The sequence below is a fragment of the Nansenia antarctica genome (genome assembly GCF_963989245.1).
Source record: "Nansenia antarctica genome assembly, chromosome: 1".
NCBI classification, from domain to species: domain Eukaryota; kingdom Metazoa; phylum Chordata; class Actinopteri; order Argentiniformes; family Microstomatidae; genus Nansenia; species Nansenia antarctica.
Window position 1 is genome coordinate 87,067,677 of NC_137674.1, and position 23,439 is coordinate 87,091,115.

The following is a 23,439-nucleotide window of genomic DNA, read 5'->3' on the forward strand; positions in this document are numbered from 1 at the left end:
AGGGAGGGAGACCCGTTCAGCCTCTTTTATTTAGCCGGGTTAATGATAGACTTGGTGCTCTGTTGGTCATGTCTGTCAGAGGCGGTCCTGTCTCTGGGAGCCCTGGGTAAACACTGCTGCTATGACCAAGGGATTACTGTGTGTGGCCTAATGGCAGAAGGTTTAATTTTAAATGTTTTAGTTTGTTTTGTTTACTTTGTGTACAGTCATGCCCATATTTGTGTCTACTGTTTTCTCTATTATTCTTTTAGCTGTACATTATATGGATTATACATAATTGAAAGAAAAACTATTTAGCGAAAAACACAATGCATTAACAAACAATCAACCAAAACAACAACAATAAAACAGAAAAGGGTAGGGGGGGATTGGGGTCGGAGGGGGGGGGGGGGGTTGTGTGTGAGTGATTGTAATGATGTAGCTGCGTGTGTGGTGAGTTGGGGATACCGAGATATATGAACCAGGACGTGTGGAAGGGTGAGTTTTCTACTTAAAACTCACTACCGTCGTGAACTGGGCTACTGAGATGTTCCTGGTGTGTTATATATATATATATAGCAAGGACGTGTCGTCCATATAAGCATAGTAAGCAGTGCTTACCCAACGAAAACGAAAAAAAGGACTGTGAAAATATAAAAATAAAAGTGCATGTAACCGTTTGTTTTCATTAAAAGAGTCGTATTTTAGGTCCCAGGGCAGCATGAGTCATTAATTTTGACGTTGCATTTTTAGCGTCACCTGCAGGAGTAAGCACTTCCTACTCTGCTTGCATTGCGTTACATTATAAGCACTTCTCTCTCTGCTTTCCCTCGCGTACATTCGAATGCGTGAAATGTCTTTTTTATTTTTTTCCGATGCCTCAGCCCGCTGTTTAATGTGGCCAGGGTAAGCATGCTTACCAGCCAATCAGTAGTCCTTTAATTCCGATAAGAGCTACTGATTGGCTCTTATCACTTTCAAGTTCACTTAACATTTCACCTCTCGCCCGGCAGAATAGCTTATGCTAGCTAGCTCAAATTATCTAAATAATAATAATCAATAAGGATAACTTGCTTGATTTTGTGAATATGGACATTACTGTCAGCGACCTAAAGGGATTTCGTAGACTGGACTGGACTGGAAAAACAGAACTACTGGCTAAATGCCGCCCGAAGCCACCGCTCACCAATCTTCACACCCAGAAAGGGAGAGTCGCTAGGGGCTACAGCAAGCCTGGTATGAGCGGTTTATATGATTTATATGATTCGCGAGGCTGGTGGCGATCTGTGCTTGTTTATATGGTTTGAGTACTGCTGCGCTGCTGGTTATGGCTTCTTATTTAAGACTTCCTCTGCTTATACCTTTGAATGTAGGCCTGTGCCATTGTGTTTGGAGAGAGAGCTGCTTAATCAATCGCTGAGATAGGCCTAATGTCGCTGTCCGTGCCAGTGGTTCTGGACCAAAAGTGTTTGAGAGAGATAGAGAGGGAGGGTTTGTGATGTGATGTCAAGTGCCTGTGTGACAAAGTGTGAAAAGAAAGTGTGTTGTGAGTTTACTATGGAGGATGGAAACGGTGTGTGTCTGTGTTGTGCATGTGTGCGTTTGCGATGTTGAAACTGGACTTGTAGATTTCAGCAGGCTGGCTACTTGAAAAGATCTTGGTTCAAAAAAGATTGAACAATGAGCACCCCTGATATAGTCGAAACTGGCAACTGTTTTTTTTTGTTTTTGGTAATCTGATCACAAAGTGACACTACAGTTTATTAGCGGGTTCTAGGGCATCAAAATTGCATTTCCTTGAAACTGCGTTCACTGATAGCGTGTATGTGTAATTATGTGTATTTCTATATCTTATGCTTACCCAATCTAAAAGCTCACGGCACGTGCCTGATATATAGTATGAATGTCTGTCTTTAAATGTGTGCGGTTATGAATGTTAGACGTCCTCCCTGTTTATGTTGTTGTCCTTATCCGTCTGTGTTTCGATATTCCATCATGTTTTCTCTCTGTTTTTAGAGTCCGCGCCCAGGGCGCCCTAAACCGGTGTAGTTTGGTGCGTGTTTAAATAAAATGGACTATGACTATGACTAGGGGACAGAGCGTTTGAGGTGACGGCCCCAAGACTCTGGAACGCCCTCCCCCCTGACCTGAGAGACTCTGGAACGCCCTCCCTACTGACCTGAGAGACTCTGGAACGCCCTCCCCCCTGACCTGAGAAACTCTGGAACGCCCTCCCCCATGACCTGAGAGACTCTGGAACGCCCTCCCCCCTGACCTAAGAGACTCTGGAACGCCCTCCGCCCTGACCTGAGAGACTCTGGAACGCCCTCCCCCCTGACCTGAGAGCCGCTCCCTCAGAACTAATTTTAAACGTCAATTAAAGACTCACCTGTTTAGGCAGGCTGTTAGTCAGCTATAGCCATCTTATGTTCCTGTTTATGTTCTGTTTACGTTGTCCCCTTTTTGTTTTTAATCCTTAATGTTTCGATTGCACTTTTCTTAATTTTGATGTAAAGCACCCTGTGCATCCGTGCTGTGAAGGGCTCTACTGTATATAAATAACGTTTTACTTACTTGCTTACAAAAAAACAGACTGTCTTGTATAGTCAGGCTTTTGGATCGCCCCAAGGGCCTGTCTTTCTGTGTCCTGTTGATGCTGTTACACCTGTTGTCTGTTACTTATTTCCACTTGTTTTGCCTGTTTTAACCTGCTGTGGCTTTCGCTCTTGTATTATGTTTTATTTGTGTTTTCTTCCTTGTTAAGTAAAACACTTTGTGACCCTTGGTCTGGGAAAGGTGCTGTGTAAATACATTTTACTTACTTACTTACTTACTTACTTACTAAGGGTTCACTGTATTAATATTGTTTTAAAGGACAGAGGTGTGGGTCTCACCCCGTCCACGGCGGTGACAGTGAAGTCGTAGGCAGCGGGTCCCTGGTCCCTGTCCATCGCCAGGCTGGTGCAGATACGACCCGTCTCTCTCCCCACGGTGAACTGAGAGGGGACGGCGCTGTCCCTGCCGGAGCCCAGGGAGTACGAGATGGAGCCGAACGACCCCCTGTCTGCGTCTGTCGCTGTCACCTGTAGAACACAAGACATGTAGAATTTAGAATGAGAATTTAGGGTTAGGAATTAGAATGTGCCATTTAGCAGACGCTTTTAATCCAAAACACGATTTACTATTACGAATTACAGGGACATTCCCCCTGGAGGAACTGAGGGCTAAGTGTCTTACTCAAGGACACACTAGTGGTGGTGTTCCCAGGTCTTACTCAAGGGCACACTAGTGGTGGTGTTCCCAGGTCTTACTCAAGGACACACTAGTGGTGGTGTTCCCAGGTCTTACTCAAGGACACACTAGTGGTGGTGTTCCCAGGTCTTACTCAAGGACACACTAGTGGTGGTGTTCCCAGGTCTTACTCAAGGACACACTAGTGGTGGTGTTCCCAGGTCTTACTCAAGGACACACTAGTGGTGGTGTTCCCAGGTCTTACTCAAGGACACACTAGTGGTGGTGTTCCCAGGTCTTACTCAAGGACACACTAGTGGTGGTGTTCCCAGGTCTTACTCAAGGACACACTAGTGGTGGTGTTCCCAGGTCTTACTCAAGGACACACTAGTGGTGGTGTTCCCAGGTCTTACTCAAGGACACACTAGTGGTGGTGTTTCAGGCAGGATTTAAACTCACAACCTTCCGATCACCAGTCCACCTCACTATCCACTAGACCACCACTACCCCTCCATGTGAGAGGAGGGGAGGAGAGAGGAGGGAGGAGGAGAGGAGGAGAGGGGAGGAGGAGGGGAGGGGAGAGGAGGAGGAGGGGAGGGGAAAGGAGAGGAGGTCGGCCAGGAGAGAAGAGCTAGCCTCCGCCAGGAGAGAAGAGCTCGCCTCCGCCAGGAGAGAAGAGCTCGCCTCCGCCAGGAGAGAAGAGCTCGCCTCTGCCAGGAGAGGCGTCTGTCTGAACAGGACAGTGACAGCGACCGCTGGGGGGGAGAGGGGCTGGGGGAGAGGGGCATGTAAATGCGCCCCCCCCCTCTCTCTGCCTGGTCTGGTTCTAATACTCTGCTACATCTAGATAGGGGCCTGGAACTAGCTTGATTTATTAGAAGCAGGCCTTCGCCAGCTCACCAGACATCAGCCAGGCCGCCGACTCAATTACCGCCGTGAGCTCCCATGACAGCGCAAAGGCAAACAAGCCAATCAGATCGGAGGCCCCTGAGTAATGGCGGGATAATTGTTTGCAAGTGTTGGCCCTAGATTGCAGCGAGAGAGATTATGGACGGGGAGGGCGGGAGTTTTAACCTCACAAGTTGATTAGATATTCTCCTTCCGGGCTCTAAATCTAAATCTTTCTAAAGGAAAAGGAGGAGTTGAGTTAGAAGATTTGGGCTGTAGAACCGTGTTCTACAGCTGTTACGTGCTTAACACTAGAAGAGCCATGGGGGGTCATTTGACCCCTGTGAGTAAAGAAAAATGTTCTATCTTTGCACTCGTTCAAATTCCAGGACCCTCCTTTCATGACTTGTCCTAGATATGTGCGTTCTACCACCGAGTATCCTTACATTTTCTAAATCACATCAGGATAACCTAGTATGAAGCTATTTTGATGTTTTTCTGTGTAGGAAGTAGGCTAATTTACATGTGGCCAACTAGTGGTCGTTGTGTGTAAATAGCAGCTTGAACATTGTAAAGAGAGAGGCGGCTCTTTTAGTAGGTAAAAAAGGCACGGCTGCTCTAGTGTTAAAATGGGGCAGCCGTGAGACACCAGGCCAAGAGAAATAAGAGAAACAAGCCCAGGCTTCTCAGACGCAGCGAACACTTTCAAAGTCTGTGTTCCTAAGAGTGTATATGGATGGAAGTCATTCATTAGGTGGTGCTGGTGATGTGGCTGTGATAACAGGGCCTCCTCCTCGTACAACCGATGGTAGAGCTTCAGTGCTGGCAGAACCGAAACACACCAAAGAGAAAACTATTAAACCACATGAGGACAGAGAATCCAGCAGTGTACTTGTAAGAGAAGAGAGCTGTTCTCTCTTATAACACAACCCCGTACAGTAGCTTACTCAAATATGTTAGCATCTAGCAGGGAGGTGGTTATTAACACTAGTACAGCCATGGGTGGGGGTCATTTGACCCTGTGAGTATTATATTTTTTTTATATCTTTGCACTCGATAACATTTCAGGACTCTCCTTTCATGACTTGTCCTAGATATGTGCGTTCTACCACCCAGTATCCTTACATTTTCTAAATCACATCAGGATAAGCTGGTATAAAGCTATTTTGCAGTTTTTTTCTGTGTTGGTAGCAGGCTAATTTACAATACGCACCAACTAGTGGTCGTTGTGTGTAAGTAGCAGATTCCCTTTGTAAAGACTATGGTCATGTGACCCCCAAGGTGGCTCTTATAGTAGGTAACATAGACACTGCATCTCTGCTTTCCCCACACTGGCATGACAGACGTTGGAAATGGGAACACTGCATCCAAAACAGACGGAGGATAGTGAGACCAGAGATTTGCTTCGTGGACACAACCGTTGTAGCATGAAGACCCGGGACAGGTAAAGAACGCAGGAGACTAGCAGCTAGGAGTCCAACGCGTCTCAGTGCTCTTGAAAGTGAGCACTTCCCAACAGCTCTCTAAAAAAAGTAGGCTATGGCCCCTCTGTAGGCTATGGCCCCTCTGGTGACGACTGTCCGTGGCATCATGGAACGTGGAAGCTGTTTGAGGAGATTCATAAAACACAGCACCTGCACAATACCCACATTAAATATGTACACACACACACACACATTAAATATGTACACAGAGTCTGAAGAAGACATGAGCCAGGAGAAAAGCACCTGGACTTTACAGAGGAAAGAACGAAACTAGAAATCCAGGCGGAGGTAGAGCTCTGGTTTCCTGTCCTCTCATATGAACACAGTTACAGCCGTGAGAAAGGCTACAGAAACATTTATACAGCTCATGATTTGAAATGTGTGTGGGAAAAAATTCAGAGAAGAAGAGCTGCTAGCTAACTGAAGCTGTGAAGTGATTGTCAGTGGCAGCCTTTGCCTGGAGGGGCAGTGCCAGTGTGTGAATCACAACACACTGTATGAAAACCAGAAAAGGGAGAATATCTCCTGCGAGACAGAGAAGCACAGGACGACGCAGAACACTGATCCTACGCTGGTGGGAGAGACGAGACTCAGTTACTCCAGGGGGAATGTCCCTGTAATTCGTAATTGTAAGTCGCTTTGGATAAAAGCGTCAGCTAAATGGCAAAATTAAATTAAATTAAAATTAGTAGTAGTAGTAGTAGTAGTAGTAGTAGTAGTAGTAGTAGTAGTATAGTAGTAGTAGTAGTAGAGGTAGTAGTAGGAGGAGAAATGACTTCTTTATTGAAGCTTGATGAAGACAGAATGAAAACAGCACAATAAGCCAAACCACAAACCATGAACCCCAAGTGATGAAGACAGCTCAATATAAACTCCTCAAAAAAAGTTCAGAAACGTTATTTCGGTCGATTATTCCTCCCCTTTAATAATACCAATTGGTATTGTATTTTATATTGTTGGAAAGCCTGATTAGTCACTTTTACAACGTGGTACAACTTGTAAGGATCATGCATTCGTGGAAGGAGCAACACAGCTAAACGTGTGGGTAGCGGCCCAAAATAAGGTGCCAAAATCGAATACTGCTACTCTGAGCTGTACTGTGCAGGCCTTATACCCTTCTCCAACGACCCCTCTGTTGAATACCGACACCCCTACCGCTGGCCTGCCTCCTCTCTCTCCTGCAGCGCGTTCAGAGGAGCCAGTGGTATTTTCGCTCCAGTCCAATGTGTGAGTGAGGCATGATGGGAGCTGTCTTATCAGGGGGGGGGGGGAGGAGTTTGGCCCGGGCCCTGTAGTAAAACAAGCTAGGGGAATCACCGGGCGGGCGCTTTGCGGTCCCGGAGTTTAGGAGTTCTTCTAGCTTTCCCTTTTTCTAAACCGAGATGATCTAAGGTCTCTTCACTTCACTGTGGTTCAGGAGAGGCAGCCAGCCAGGCCTTGAAAAAGAACACAACCATACTTTGGGAGGTTCCTATTTATAGAAATAATTAGCCCTTACCCTTAAAACGACTGATTGCTTGGGCATATGATGGACGTAGCCTATCTTCTCTCTCTCAGACACGGCTACGAGTGTCCTACAGGCTGCGTGTGTGCAGCTAACATACATGTGACCTTACACTGTACTGTATGGGCTCATCATGCCAGACTGGGAAGAAAAAACTGTGGAAAGACCAGCTGGCATGGAGGTCTGTGAATACATGGATGGTGTAGAGCTGAAATAGCCAACATGGGTTTAAATAGAGGAGCAGCTTTTAACCAGGCCCCTTTTTTTTTTAGAACGGCCAAACTTGTGGGGCGGCTGTGTCTCAGGAGATAGAGCCAGCGTCTAATGATCGCAAGATTGGCAGATCGGCGGTTGGAAGTGTCCTTGGGCAAGACACTGAACCCCAAATTGCTCCCAGTGAGCGGGCCGGCCGGCGCCTTGCACGGCAGCTTGGCCGCCATTGGTGTGTGAATGTGTGTGTGAATGAGTGCCCGTTGTAAAGCGCTTTGGATAAAGGCGCTATATAGGTCAGTCCATTTTTTTATATTTTTATGTCCATCTGATCACCAATACGCTATACAAGACGACTGCACACATTTTTACCCAAAGAGGACCTTTTCCAAGATATGTTTATTATCAACACTAACGGACGATATTCCATGTATCCGTAAGATGACAGGATTCATTGGTGCAATCAATCACGCGTCTAATTGCTCTACTCCCAAAAGAACCACAGCAATTAGCCTCGCTGAGCAGATTGAAAGATAGACGGATGGAGTGATACGGGGCGTTAGCAGAGAGAGACGAGGAAAAGCAGAGACACAAAGAGAAAGAAAAGAAAACGTGGGAATGTGAACAGAGAAATGCTACAGTATGTGCTTTCACATACGCACGCACATACTCGCATACATACACACACACACATACGCACACACACATGCATACACACGCTCTATTGTCCTTGCACGTGGACGTACGAGAGATCAAATAAAACTCAACACACTAAAATGGTCAATGCAGGAGTTTCAGCAAAAGCTGAACGACAAAAATTAAATCTGATTAGGTACACATGCAAAACCCCCACAGACTCTCTCTCCAGACTCTCTCTCCAGACTCTCTCTCTCTCTCTCTCTCTCTCTCTCTCCAGAATCTCTCTCTCTCTCTCTCTCTCCAGACTCTCTCTCTCTCCAGACTCTCTCTCTCTCTCCAGACTCTCTCTCTCTCTCCAGACTCTCTCTCTCTCTCCAGACTCTCTCTCTCTCCAGACTCTCTCTCTCTCTTCAGACTCTCTCTCTCTCTCCAGACTCTCTCTCTCCACTCTCTCTCTCTCTCTCTCTCCAGACTCTCTCTCTCTCCAGACTCTCTCTCTCTCTCCAGACTCTCTCTCTCTCCAGACTCTCTCTCTCTCTCTCTCTAGACTCTCTCTCTCTCCAGACTCTCTCTCTCTCTCTCCAGACTCTCTCTCTCTCTCCAGACTCTCTCTCTCTCTCTCTCTCCAGACTCTCTCTCTCCAGACTCTCTCTCTCTTTCTCTCTCCAGACTCTCTCTCTGTCTCTCTCTCTCTCTCCAGACTCTCTCTCTCTCTCTCTCTCTAGACTCTCTCTCTCTCTCCAGACTCTCTCTCTCTCTCCAGACTCTCTCTCCAGACTCTGTCTCCAGTCTTCCTACAAGTAGTTTAAAACCCCCCAAGGAGAATCACGCTGGACAGCTTCAGGTCTGCTGTAGCATATTCCAGGTTGCGGGGGTCGGAGTAGGAGAAGGCCTTTTTGGGGGTGGGTGTGGCGCAGGAGGTAGAGCCGACGTTTAATGATCACAAGGTCGGAAGATCGGCGGTTCGAGCCCCGGCTGGCCACATGTCAAAGTGTCCATGGGCAAGACACTGAACCCCAAATTGCTCCCAGTGAGCGGGCCGGGGGACAGAATACACATGGTCATCATGTGGAAATGTGACTACAGTACATTGAAAGTTACTTAGGGTGTTTTAACAGCCCTCGGGCGCACACTGACCCGGTCAACACTTGACCTTAGACCCAGCCCCTGAAGGTAAGACACTGAGTCAATTTGATTTGTGTCTCTTACTTAAAATGTAATACAGAGGGATGAAATAAAACCATTTCCACAATTTCAACCTGAAAAAGGCGCAGGGGAAAGGCAGGCAGGGGGTCTGGGAAAGTCGTGCAGACCAAGCACACTGCCGACCACGGTTGTGAGTCCTGTACTCCTAAACGCCAACATGCACATCGCTTTGCTACCACAGACACAAATTCTTCCCGTAAGATTTCAAGGATAATTCCCAACTTTGGGGCTAGAAAAATAAATATTACAAAAATTCACTAGACTTTGTAAACGTGCCGGTAAGCACAATTAACCCCTCTGCAGCTGGAGGAGAGAGAAGGACGTCAGTGACTCACTGCTCAGGGCATCAGTCTGTTTATTTTCTGAAGGTGACATGGGAGAAACAAGCTTGCCTGTTCAGACGCACGCTGCTTGCTCACTTGTTCGGCAGATGAAAAAAGAAAGAAAAAGAAAACGTCAAGAAGATGACTAGTTTGAGTTCGTTGTATGGCAGGTCAGATCATGATCAGATGACGATCAGACTTAGCTGAGGTGCTGGAACTGAAGATGGACTGGACTGCACTTACTGTATATAGCGCCTTTTTTGCTGCTCCAAAGCGCTTTACAACAACCTCTCATTCACCCATTCACACACACATTCACACACCAATGGCGGCAAGCTGCCATGCAAGGCGCCAGCCCGCTCACTGGGAGCAATTTTGGGGTTCAGTGTCTTGCCCAAGGACACTTCGACATGTGGCCAGCCGGGGCTCGAACCGCTGATCTGCCAACCTTGTGATCATTAGACAGCAGATCATGGGGTAGTGGTGGTCTAGTGGATAGTGAGTTGGACTTGGGATCGGAAGGTTGTGAGTTCAAATCCCGCCTGAAGCCACACCACTACTAGTGTGCCCTTGGGTAAGGCACTTAGCCCTCAGTTACTCCAGGGGGAATGTCCCTGTAATTCGTAATTGTAAGTCGCTTTGGATAAAAGCGTCTGCTAAATGGCAAAATTATTATTAATTATTACAGCGACTCTACATCCTGCGCCACAATATGCCCCATATGAGCTGAATTCACTGTGTTGTTCACCATCGCTCATCGTCATATTTTCAAACCTGACATTGTCTCTCAGCCCTCTCTCCACAGGTCTGTAGCGTATCAAAGGCAGCTGAGCTCAGTACGCACAGAGGCAGGGTGGTGACAGATAGCTGGCCTCAATCTCTCCATCACCTTCATCTGTGTCATCTCACAACACACCTCCTCTGTGTAACCTCCTCTACTGTCCTACCACCATGGCCCTGTGAAGAGCCTAGAGCACTAGAAAAAACAAAACACGGTGCAGCAGCTTTCAGTCACGCTGCTGCATGCTCCTGGAACAAACTCCCCGAAGAAATCAAGAAATTAGGCCCAAACCCTAAACATATTTAAATCTAAGCTAAAAACCTTCAAGTTTTGCAGCAGTTATGATTAAACACAAACACTTCTATCAATGTATTTTATCCATTAACTATTGTCTTATTAAATGTTTTATCTATTAACTTCTTATATTCGCTTTTATTCATTGTAATTTGTATTTTCTTACTATGCTCCTCTTGCTGTATTTTTAAATAATGTATGTAAAGCACTTTGAATTGCCCCTGTTGTATGAAATGTGCTATACAAATAAACTTGCCTTGCCTTGCCTTGCCTTGCCTAGAACAGCCGTGTCTATGTTACCTACTATAAGAGCCGCCTCGGGGGCCATAGTCTTTACAATGGAAAGCTGCTATTTACACACAACGACCACTAGTTGGCCACGTCTTGTAAATTAGCCTGCCTCCTACACAGAAAAACTGCAAAATAGCTTCATACTAGCTTATCCTGATGTGATTTTGAAAATGTAAGGATACTGGGTGGTAGAACGCACATATCTAGGAAAAGTCATGAAAGGAGGGTCCCGACATTTGATCGAGTGCAAAGGTATAATATTTTTTTTTACTCACAGGGTCAAAATGACCCTACCCACGGCTGTTCTAGTGTTAAGAACAGTTCGGGGATCATTGTGTGGTACATATTACAACAGATTATATGTCTGGCTTTTAGTTGACCGCCGGTGGAAGGGGAGGGGGTCAGGCCTGGGTTGAGGGCTCCCCCCTGCAGACTGGCCCCCCCAAGGTGGCCTGGGTTCAGCCAGTCATCTTCCTCACCTCTCACATGGCTGTCCGATAGCGCCAAGGCTAGCTGTGTGTGTGAAGCCAAGGCTAGCTGTGTGTGTGTGTGTGAAGCCAAAGCTAGCTGTGTGTGTGAAGCCAAAGCTAGCTGTGTGTGTGTGAAGCCTGGGCTGTGTGAGAGGGGAGGGGGGAGGAGGGGGGGGTCTAATGTGAACCATACCCAGAGTGGAGGAGGTGCAGTAACAGGACTGATGTGGGTTAGTGCTGTGCTACAGCTGTCTACAGTGGGGGGGGGGGGGGGGGGGGGGGGTGTTCAGTGGGGGGGGGGGAGTGTGTGTGTGTGTGTGTGTGTTCAGTGGGTGGGGAGAGTGTATGTATGTGTGTGTGTGTGTGTGTGTATGTGTTCAGTGGGTGGGGGAAAGTGCCCACTGAGCGTGGCATGCACAAACACACACACACACACACACACACACACACACACACACACACAGCTCAGATGCGGTTCCTGAGGTCAGATCAGGGTCCTGATTACCCAGAGTTCCACAGCGGTGTTTGATAAGGTCGACGAGGAGTCGCCACAGAGAGACAGCCACTGACGACTGACGACCACTGGGGATTTTCCCCTCTCTCCTCTCCTCTCTCCTCCTCTCTCCTCTCTCCTCTTTCCTCTCTCCTCTCTTCTCTCTCCTCTCTTCTCTCTCCTCTCTCCTCCTCTCCTCCCTCCTCTTTCCTCTCTCCTCTCTCCTCTCCTCTCTCCTCCTCTCTCCTCTCTCCTCTCTCCTCTCTCCTCTCACCTCTCTCCTCTCCCCTCTCTCCTCTCTCCTCTCTCCTCCCCCTCTCCTCTTTCCTCTCTCCTCTCTCCTCCCTCCTCTCTCCTCTCTTCTCTCTCCTCTCTCCTCTCCTCTCTCCTCTCTCCTCTTTTCTCTCTCCTCTCCTCTCCTCTTTCCTCTCTCCTCTCTCCTCTTTCCTCTTTCCTCTCTCCTCTCCTCTCTCCTCTTTCCTCTCTCCTCTCCTCTTTCCTCTCTCCTCTCTCCTCTCTCCTCTCTCCTCTCTCCTCTCTCCTCCCTCCTCTCTCCTCTCTCCTCTCTCCTCTCTCCTCTCCTCTCTCCACGTAAGCCAATCCTGGAGTACTGGCTGGCTGGGATAGTCTTGTGATCCTGTAATCTGACGATAAACTCTTGCGGTTCATTACTGGCAGTTGGGAGAGAGAGCAGCAGCTGAGTGTCACTTACGGAGGCTCCCTCTCAGACTAAACACAGAGCGTCTTTGATACGGATTCATATTTCCATCACCCCAGATTTTCCAAGAAAGGGTTAGTGTTGTTGACAGGATGACAGGATTGTTGACAGATTGTGCATTTGGTCATTCATAATATGTTTGTTGTTCTAGTAAACACAGGCCTCTAATTGACCCCCAAAGAAAAACATATTTTCCACAACAATAATTCAGAATATCTGCCATGAAACCCTAGTTGGTTGTATTATTTCGGTGGTCAACTAGAAAGCAAGACACATAATCTGTCGTGATGTGTATACCCACACTGTGGACGTCAGATTTCAATCGTCTTATCTGTAACTGACGTTTTGGCGGCTAATCATGAAAGCAAATCTTTCTGTTGGGTAATACTAGTTCAAGGGGCTTTACATTTGTATGAACAACATTCATATACGTACTTACAGAATTACAGACAGACAGACAGAGACGATAGTCATACCTGTATGTACGCAAACAGCTTTTTCCCCATAGCCATCAGGACTCTGAACGCCTCCCTCTAGCCCCCTCCTCACTGTCATAACCCACATGCATACCACCATTGTCTGTTGTTGTCTATTTATTTGTATTTTTCTGTCTGATGTTGTCTATTGTGCACTTCCTTGTTTTGTCATGTGTGTGCTGCAGAGATCAACATGCTGTACCGAAAACAAATTTCACCGGCTTTGGTCGTGTGGCTAATAAACTATCTATCTATCTATCTATCTATCTATCTATCTATCTATCTATCTATCTATCGTTCTATCTATCATTCTATCTATCGTTCTATCTATCGTTCTATCTATTGTTCTATCTATCATTCTAACTATCTATCTATCTATCGTTCTATCTATCTATCTATCTAACATACGATGTGTTGAAATGTATGGATTTAGTGTCCCTTAGAGCCTAGCTGAGGTCAGAGTTGACAGTCAGGGAGGTTAGTCTGGTCCCCAGCCCAGAAGAGGGCGCTGTGGTGCGGCAATGCCTCTCTCCCAGACCCTCTCTCCCAGACCCTCTCTCCACCACACTCAAAGCTCCACACCGGTCTAAAGAGACGCCAGCAACGCATCTCTCTACCTTGTTCATCTTCCTAAGCACAGGAAATCGGAAAAAGCAGAGTGCATGATGGGAGGCTTTTGAAACCCTAGCGAGACGTGTTTATTGACAGTCTTACGTCCGTTGTAAACACCAGCTCAGCGGCCTGGCGGTTAGAGTGTCCGCCCTGAGATCGGGAGGTCGTGAGTTCGATCCCTGGCCGAGTCGTACCACCAAAGACTATAAACATGGTACCCGATGCCTCCCTGCTTGGCACTCAACATTAAGGGTTGGATTGGGGGGGTAAGACCCTGCGACATACCAGCGTCATGTCCAGGGGGTGTCCTTGGTACTTGTACATCAAGCCACCTCACACTACGGAAACAGGAGATAGGCTCCTGCCCCTATGGGCCATTAAGCGTGGGAACCAGCGGTTCTCAAGGCTACTGACTTCCATTGTAATTTCATTTCAGTCTAGAGACAAACAGTAATTAGAGCAGACAGTGAGAAAGCAGAGGCAGGCAGTGATTCATGGGGAGCTGGTTATGCTAAAGGACGTCTAGACCGGCCCTCCTTCACAAGACAGATACGAGGATACGCAGCGATGATCGGATACCACTAATTTCACAGTCTCACAAAAGACACTGATAGCAAAAAACAAGTAGAGCTGGAATAGCTGTGATCTGAAATGGCAACGTTGCACTCCTCCGACTCACATCTGGGCTGCAGGTGGTTTACCACAGTGTGTAGTAACCGTTAGTTATCTGTTATCCGATTCTAAATGTTTGGCTTTGCTTAACCCTGGTTTGTTTGCATTTTGCATCTCACTTCCCAACAAAAACATGTGCAGCAGTATTGTACCCTACAGTATCACAGCATCATACTGTACATGCAGACTACCGTATGTGGACTGCACTTATATAGCGCCTGTATCCAAAGCGCTTTACAACGGCCTCTAATTCACCCATTCACACACACATTCACACACCAATGGCGGCCAAGCTACCATGCAAGGCGCCGGCCCACTCACTGGGAGCAAATTTGGGGTTCAGTGTCTTGCCACACTCTCAGCCGGGGCTCGAACCGCCGATCTGCCAACCTTGTGATCATTAGACGGTAGCTCTACCTCCTGCGCCACAACCGCCCCACATGTGTATGTCTAGCTCTTCAGATTTAACAAGACACTGGACCAACACTGGACCTTACCAACACTGGACCTTACCAACACTTATGGTAAATGTGAACCAATCAATGGACCATCAGGTACCACACACAACTGGTCCCAGAATGTTATTGGTTTTAATATTTCATAATCGTGCCGACGACACGTCATTTCACGCGACTTTGATCGCAACAGACGAGACGGAAATGTATCTGACACATTGTTGTCATGTTGTCATGTAGCTAGGTTATATTGGAAATAATTAAATGGCAGTGGCTATTTGTTCCCCTACCGTCTAAGAGATTCAGGAAGTACAGCATCCTCGGGTTACACAAACAATAACAAGTCAGCCTGCGAAGCAACACACTGCTGTTATTCGTCATACAGCATGTTCTTATTAACAGGCTTCAGCAGCAACAGGAGACCAGCAGAACACAGAACACATTCTTAGAATGATTACACAACAATGCACTCTCTTGACTACCAGTTCTACTCTCAACCCCTTAACCAACCAACCCTACCACTCTCAACCCCTTAACCAACCAACCCTACCACTCTCAACCCCTTAACCAACCAACCCTACCACTCTCAACCCTGTAACCAACCAACCCTACCACTCTCAACCCCTTAACCAACCAACCCTACCACTCTCAACCCTGTAACCAACCAACCCTACCACTCTCAACCCCTTAACCAACCAACCCTACCACTCTCAACCCCTTAACCAACCAACCCTACCACTCTGAACCCCTTAACCAACCAACCCTACCACTCTCAACCACTTAACCAACCAACCCTACCAGTCTCAACCCCTTAACCAACCAACCCTACCACTCTCAACCCCTTAACCAACCCTACCACTCTCAACCACTTAACCAACCAACCCTACCACTCTCAACTACTTAACCAACCAACCCTACCACTCTCAACCCCTTAACCAAACAACCCTACCAGTCTCAACTAATAAAGGTTTTAAACTATTACACTTTTTGTCAGAAACTCCAACTCATCCGGTTAACACGGTGGGATGTTGATTCAGGCCATCTATCTATCTATCTATCTATCTATCTTTATCTCATCTGTCTGGCTATCCTACAAGTCCACACATCCATCCATCCACCATCCATCCATCCATCCATCCATCCACCCATCCATCCATCCATCATCCACCCATCCATCCATCCATCCATCCATCCATCATCCATCAACCTTCTTTTAACTACAGAGCAAATCTCTCTATCATCCAAACCATCTTCAAACCTTTTCCACTACAAAAATAAGCCCACTAAGTTTCATCTGTAACTTTTAAAGATCTGTCACTGTCACTAAACGTCCTCCAATTACCAATAGTTAATTACAATGTTGTTAGCCAGCTAAGCAAGCGCACAACGTTTCTACTGAAACTTCTGTTTCTCGTTCCAGAATGTTCTAATACGGTTCCTATCTGCTGTGTTCTCTGTCCCCTGGCTCTGCATGCTCCGATAATGGTAAATGGACTGCACTTATATAGCGCCTTTTTTAATGCTCCAAAGCTGCTCCAAAGCGCTTTACAACAGCCTCTCATTCAGCCATTCACACACACATTCACATACCAATGGCGGCAAGCTGCCATGCCAGGCGCCGGCCCGCTCACTGGGAGCAATTTTGGGGTTCAGTGTCTTGCCCAAGGACACTTCAACATGTGGCCAGCCGGGGCTCGAACCGCCAATCTGCCAACCTTGTGATCATTAGGCGGCAACTCTACCTCCTGAGACACAGCCTCGACCTCCTGAGACACAGCCTCTACCTCTTGAGACACAGCCTCTACCTCCTGAGACACAGCCTCTACCTCCTGAGACACAGCCTCTACCTCCTGAGACACAAACTCTACCTCCTGAGACACAGCCTCTACCTCCTGAGACACAGCCTCGACCTCCTGAGACACAGCCTCTACCTCCTGAGACACAGCCTCTACCTCCTGAGACACAAACTCTACCTCCTGAGACACAGCCTCTACCTCCTGAGACACAAACTCTACCTCCTGAGACACAGCCGTGAGAGATGTGGCCGGGTTTACAGCCGTACGGGGGCCAGGAGACCACTTGACTTTAACACTTCTCTACTGGCATGTTGCTTGGCTGTGGTAATTATCGCTTTATTGGTTGGGAAATTGAAACTTGAAAGCTCCCTGGATATTCCATGGACATAATGATCGCAAAGTTGGCAGATCGGCGGTTCGGTTCGAGCCCTGGCTGGCCACATGTCGAAGTGTCCTTGGGCAAGACACTGAACCCCAAAATTGCTCCCAGTGAGCGGGCCGGCGCCTTGTTCCTGTTGATGTTTTGTTTATGTTGTCCCCTTTGTGTTTTTAATCATTGATGTTTCGAATTTGCACATTCACACAGCAATGGCGGCAAGCTGCCATGCAAGGCGCCGGCCCTCACTGGGAGCAATTTGGGGTTCAGTGTCTTGCCCAAGGACACTTTGACACGTGGCCAGCCGGGGCTCAAACCTCCGATCTGCCAACCTTGCGATCATTAGACGGCGGCTCTACCTCCTGAGACACAGCCTCTACCTCCTGAGACACAGCCGCCCACAACTGGGAAACCAGAGGGGGCTCGAGCCTTCAAGCTGCCAGTCCTGCCCCCCCCGGCAGACAGAGTCCCCGTCTATACAGACCAAGGGAGCGCTGACAACGTCCGCTGGCTCAGACAACAAACACTATATGGACAACAAGTATGTGCACACAATTATCGTCTGGGGTTTTAATGGTTTGGGTTTGGGCTGGTTCCAGTGAAGGGAGATCTTAATGCTACAGCATACGATGAGATTCTAGAGAATTGTATGCTTCCAACTTTGTGGCAACAGTTTTGGGGAAGGCCCTTTCCAGTTCCAGCATGATTGACAATGCCCCCATACACAAAGTGAGGTCCATAATGACATGGTTTGCTGAGTTTGGTCTGGGAGAACTTGACTGGCCTTGCATACAGAGCTCTGAACCTCAACCCCATCCAACACCTTTGGGATGTGTTGGAACGCCGACTGCAAGCCAGTCCTTCTCGCCCAACATCAGCGCCCGACCTCGTTAATGCTCTTGTGGCTGAATGGGAGCAAATCCCGCAACCACTAATTCTAAAATCGAGTAGAAAGTCTTCCCAGAAGAGTGGAAGCTGTTATAGCAGCAAAGGTGGGACCAACTCAATATTAATGCCCATGGTTTTCGGAATGAGAAGTTCAACAAGCACATATGGGTGTGATGTTCGGGTGTCCCCGACACTTTTGTCCATATAGTGTATGTCTAAATGCTAGAACACCACATTAGAGCAGTGGTCACCAACCTTTTTAAGCCCAAGATCCCTGACCTCGGCCTTGGTGAAGGCAAGATCTACCTATTGAAGCGTTGAGAGAAAAAGACAGCCAAGATAGTACTTTAAACTTAATGACGTTTATTTGCCTGTATTTTAATTAGATGCAATGCATTGGTCCAACATTAAAATTGATGCAAAAAAAAAAAAGACTGTATCAAGCATATCAGGCAGCTGTCTTGCTTTAAGAATTGTACATAACTGAAATTAAATTCAAAGTTTGATTATGTCATTTCATTACAACACAAAAAAATAAAGGCATGGAATGATGGAATGGAGGAATGTATGATAAAATCATTTTGTTCATAGTAACGTTAGCTGACATTCTTGACATTTTGACACTTGACTGACTTAATTATTATTATTACTTATTAACATTGACAAACATATTTACAATTAGCATTTTATCAAGTAGAACTGTAATGTGTACTTTCTCAGTCAGTGCTAAGTGCAGTCATCTTATGCAGCATCACTTTTCACATCAAAACAAAAGTAAAACTAATGTGTACTTTCTCATATTATTAACATTGACAAACATATTTACAAGTATAGCATTTTATAAAGTAGAACTGTAATGTGTACTTGTGTCTCAGTCAGTGCTAAGTGCAGTCATCTTATGCAGCATTACTTTTCACATCGAAACAGTCATGTTACTCACTCAAGTCAGTGTGATGGTTGTGACTGGATACTGTCTACAAGTGCTTTGTAGTTTGGCTCATAGCTACTGACTGCCAGTCTGAGACAGTCTGTGAGGTGTCTGTCAGTAAGGCGGCTCCTGTACTTTGATTTGATTATTTTCATCTGTGAAAATGACATTTCACAGAGATATGTGGATCCAAAGTAGGCACTCACTCTTAGTGCACATGCAGTGAGAAGAGGAAACTTCTCTCTGCTGACAAGTCCCCAAAAGTTACTGTCCCTTGACCTGGCTTTCAGCTCTATGTCATTTTGTAAATCAACCATCTCCATGTCAACTCCACTTGGCAAAGTAAATACTTGCTGGAATTTGGCTGCTACCTGCTCTATATCAATGGGCACAAATGGGTTTGAGACAAATGCAGCAATATCTCCCATGACATCTAACTCACCAAAACGCAGATTGAACTCTGTTGCCAGTTTGTCCAGGGGAGCACAGTACTGCTCAGGGTGAAAAGCATCATTGTCTTCCAAGGCCTGTGCCATTTTCTCCAGGTTGGGAAAGTGTGTCAGCCTCCCATTCTTTAGGTGTGTGTGGTCCAAACACCGAGCTTGGCCTTGAACCCATTTACTGTGCTTATCATGTGGGGAAGGTGTCGGTCTTTTCCCTGCAGCTCGTAGTTGAGTGCGTTCAGTTTTGCGGTTATGTCTGTCAGGAACCCCAGGTCCAGTAGCCACGCATCGTCTGCCAGTTCCTTGTGCTCCTCGTTCCTTGTAAGTAAGTAGGCCTAAGTAAGTAAAGCTTTATTTATATAGCACCTTTCATACAAGAAATGCAGCTCAAAGTGCTTTACAACAGGAATAAGAACATAAAGTGAATAAAAACATATATAAAAACATATACATGCATAGAATGAATATAAAAGCAGGGGGAAACAGTAAAAAGAAAAGGTAAAGATCTGACTTTCCACACCAATTTAAGTCCTTTGCCTATGAAAATATTTACTACCACTTGCCTTGTCGACAGGAACGTCTTGATCTCGGGCAGCAAGTCGACAAATCGCTGCAGCACTTTGCCGCGAATCAACCACCGCACATCAGCATGGAGAAGCAGGTCTCCGTAAGCAGCGTCGAGCTCGTCCAATAACGCTTTGAATAAGCGGTGCTGAAGCGCTTTCGCTCGAATCGAGTTGACTAATTTCACCACCAGTGTCATTACATGGGAAAAGTCCAACACCTTACCAGCCAAGGCCTGCTGATGGATCACACAGTGATAATTGACGAAGGAGGGAAAATCAGGGTCATTACGACACAGTCCAATAAATCCATTGCGCGCACCGCGCATTGCTGGGGCCCCGTCAGTAGTAATCGCCACTAGTTTATGAATGGGTATGTCATTTTCACCGACATATTTTTTTAACTCATTGTAAATATCCACACCCCTCGTTTTCTCCTTTAAGTGCAAAAGAGTGAAGAAATCCACCTTTGTTGTAGAATCCTGGAAAACCATTTTGACAAATGTTTTTTTTGCGAGTCACGTAGCAGTACTATTCTCTTATCTGATTGGTCACTTTCATGCAGCATTTGCGACACAACAGTTTGCTAGAGAGAGAGAGAGAGAGAGAGAGAGAGAGAGAGAGAGAGAGAGAGGCGCGTGCAAAACATAGGCTCTTTGTGTATTTATTAAAAATATTTTAATAAAAAATATTTTATCAATCAAAGATCTACAGGGAAAGTCTCAAAGATCTACCAGTCGATCGCGATCGACGGGTTGGTGACCACTACATTAGAGGCTCAGAATTAGAGGCTCCAATATCAGGACTTCACAAGACAGATATAGAGAGAGAGAGAGAGAGAGAGAGAGAGAGACCAAGTAATTTTGAAACCCCTGTGGATAGTGTTATTGTTAGTGATCTGCAAACCCCTCCTCTTAACTACAGTTCCACACCTAGCTACTAATTTCAGTTCCTCCTTCAAATGGTAAATGGACTGACCTTATTCCAAAGCGCTTTACAACGGCCTCTCATTCACCCATTCACACACACATTCACACACCAATGGCGGCAAGCTACCATGCAAGGTGCCGGCCTGCTTGTTGGGAGCAATTTGGGGTTCAGTGTCTTGCCCAAGGACACTTCGACATGTGGCCAGCCGGGGTTCGAACCACCGTTCTACCGACCTTGCGATCATTAGACACCAGCTCTTTTTTTTATTATCTTTTATTATAAAAATATTCTTTTAAATACAATCATAGCTATACATATTCATACATGTTCATTTTATAGCCTTCATTGTATTCTAATTCAAATAAAATAAATTAAAAACCAATAGATAAAAACAAAACACACCCATACCATTTTGGTATGAGATGCATCCATCTATTATTCCGTCAGTCCTTCATAACCAAGATAACCCTTTATCATAAATCAATAACAAATGAATGCAACGCAAAAAAAATCTTCAAAAATCTAAATCAAACTCCAACCCTCCATCCACCACCACTCTTATAAACCCACAATCCCTAATAAACAACTTCTCAAAATCTTTTTGCCCTGTCTTGTGCATCAGTCCCACATTCTTCCTGACCAATCCCTCAAAGACTTTCCACACCGTTATCCACTTTCCCTCAAATCTTGCTAAATTCCTCCTCAAATAAATTGCATACCTAGCCTGTGATAATACATAATTTAAACACCATATATTCACTCCCCTTCTCTTTCCCTCCACCCCAAAAACCACCATCCTCCTCCACTCCTGCATCCCCACCACCTCCACCCCCCAATGCTTCTTCACTAGTCCTTTCAACCTTTCTTCGAATCCCTTCATTTCTCTACATTCAAAAAGCATGTGCATTAAGTTCTCATCCTGTATCCCACACACATCACACTCCCTCGAAACTGTTCTGTCTACCTGATGCAACACCACCTTAGTATAAACCCTGTTATGCCTAAGCATAAAATCAAAATGAGTACATTCTAAACTATTATATTTTAAAAATAAATTCCTCCATATGTTCTTCACCTCCAATCCTGGGAACACCTGCCTCCACACCTTCTCTGCCGCAGGCTCCTTCACTCTGCTCTCCAACAGTGCCCAGTAGCACTCCTTCACCTTAACCGCTGAGAAGTCCCGCACTGTTTCCCCTTTCCCTAGTCTTAACTTAGGTAACTCTGTTTGCTCCTTCCCTTTTAACTCCCTATCTAACCTACTCACCCACTCCCCTGGTATACTCTGCTTTATTTTATTATACATGCTCACTATTTCTCCCCTTCTCATCTCCTCATCTGTTTCCCTAACAACTTCTATAATTGCCTGCTCTGATAGGAACCCTGGCACTACCTCATACCTAAAATCCCTTACTCTAATCAGTCCTGCCCTCCAGAAACTCCTAGATTCTAACATTTCCCCCTCTCTTCTTATTACAGGGTTCAATAAAACTGGAACATTTAGTATCTCCCCTCTCTTCTCACACTCATATCCTACCTGAGGCAAAAAACTACCCCAGGCTTTAAACACCTCTTTATAGAATTCCGGCACCCTATCATACATCCGTACTTTAAAGCACATCAACAACCCATAATCCCCACACCCCCCACATCTATGTACCCATTCCCTAAAGTGTCCTTTCCATCCATGTCCTTCCTCCCCATACAAAAACCTTTTGACTGTTCTGACTCTCATTGCCCTCATCTTTACTTCCAAATCTACCAGTTTCAACCCTCCTTTATCATAATCTGCTACTAATACATCATACGCTATTTTAACCCCCTTTCCTCTCCACAAAAAATCTGACACTAACATCCTGGTTTCTTTTAGAACCCACTCTGGTACATTCAATACTCCTAATACATAAACATATTTTGACATTAACAGTGCATTAACAATTACAACTTTTCCCTTCAGTTTCATGTTCCTTTGCTTCCAATAATTCAATGTTGTTCTTATTTTATTCAAAACCCCTGTCCATGTGTAATCAACAGCCTCCCTGTCATCCTCTCCAAGATATATCCCCAACACTTTTATCATCCCCTTTACAATTTTCAAATCAAAAACACAATTGTCTGTATTCACTCCCCCTATACACAACATTTCAGACTTGTCAACATTCACTTTTGCACCAGAAGCCTTTCCATATATGTTTACACACCCCATTATTTTGTTCACACTATTTACATCCCTGACAGTACATGTCGTGTCATCTGCATATTGATGGATTATGCTAACTCCTCCCCCCGGCATATTTATTCCCTTAATTTCTTTCTCCTGCTTAATATACGCTGCCAATGGCTCCACAGATATGCTATATAGCAATGCTGACAGTGGACACCCTTGTCTTATTGATCTACCCAAAGGGAAGGAGTCAGTCAATAATCCATCTATCTTTACTTTACTTCTTGCTTTCTTATATAATAGTTCAATCCAATCCCTCATAACAGTCCCAATCCCAAAATGTTCCATTGTTTTCAATAAAAAAACATGTTCCACCCTGTCAAAAGCCTTATTTAAATCCAAAGATAACAATAAACCCCCTTCCTCCCTCATGTCCTTCACAACATCCCTTAATGTGCACATATTCTCTGCCACATCCCTCCCTGGGACTCCATAGGCCTGGGTAGGTGCAATCATGTTTTTCATTACTTTATTCAATCTATTTGCTAATACTTTTGCTATGGTTTTATAATCACAATTAAGTAATGATAATGCTCTATAATTCTGTAATTTGTTCCTGTCCCCT

General features: G+C 45.8%; 1 protein-coding gene across 1 annotated transcript in view; it reads right to left on the bottom strand.

The window, feature by feature from the left end:
* LOC308153607 (protocadherin-16-like) overlaps positions 1-23,439 on the bottom strand; it is a gene marked incomplete at both ends in the record, with an annotated part of 139,946 nt that overhangs the window by 45,566 nt on the left and 70,941 nt on the right. The window contains one exon of the mRNA XM_080526788.1: positions 2,874-3,062. Within this exon, the coding sequence (XP_080382914.1) occupies positions 2,874-3,062 (189 nt within the window). The remainder of the gene's footprint in view (positions 1-2,873; positions 3,063-23,439) is intronic.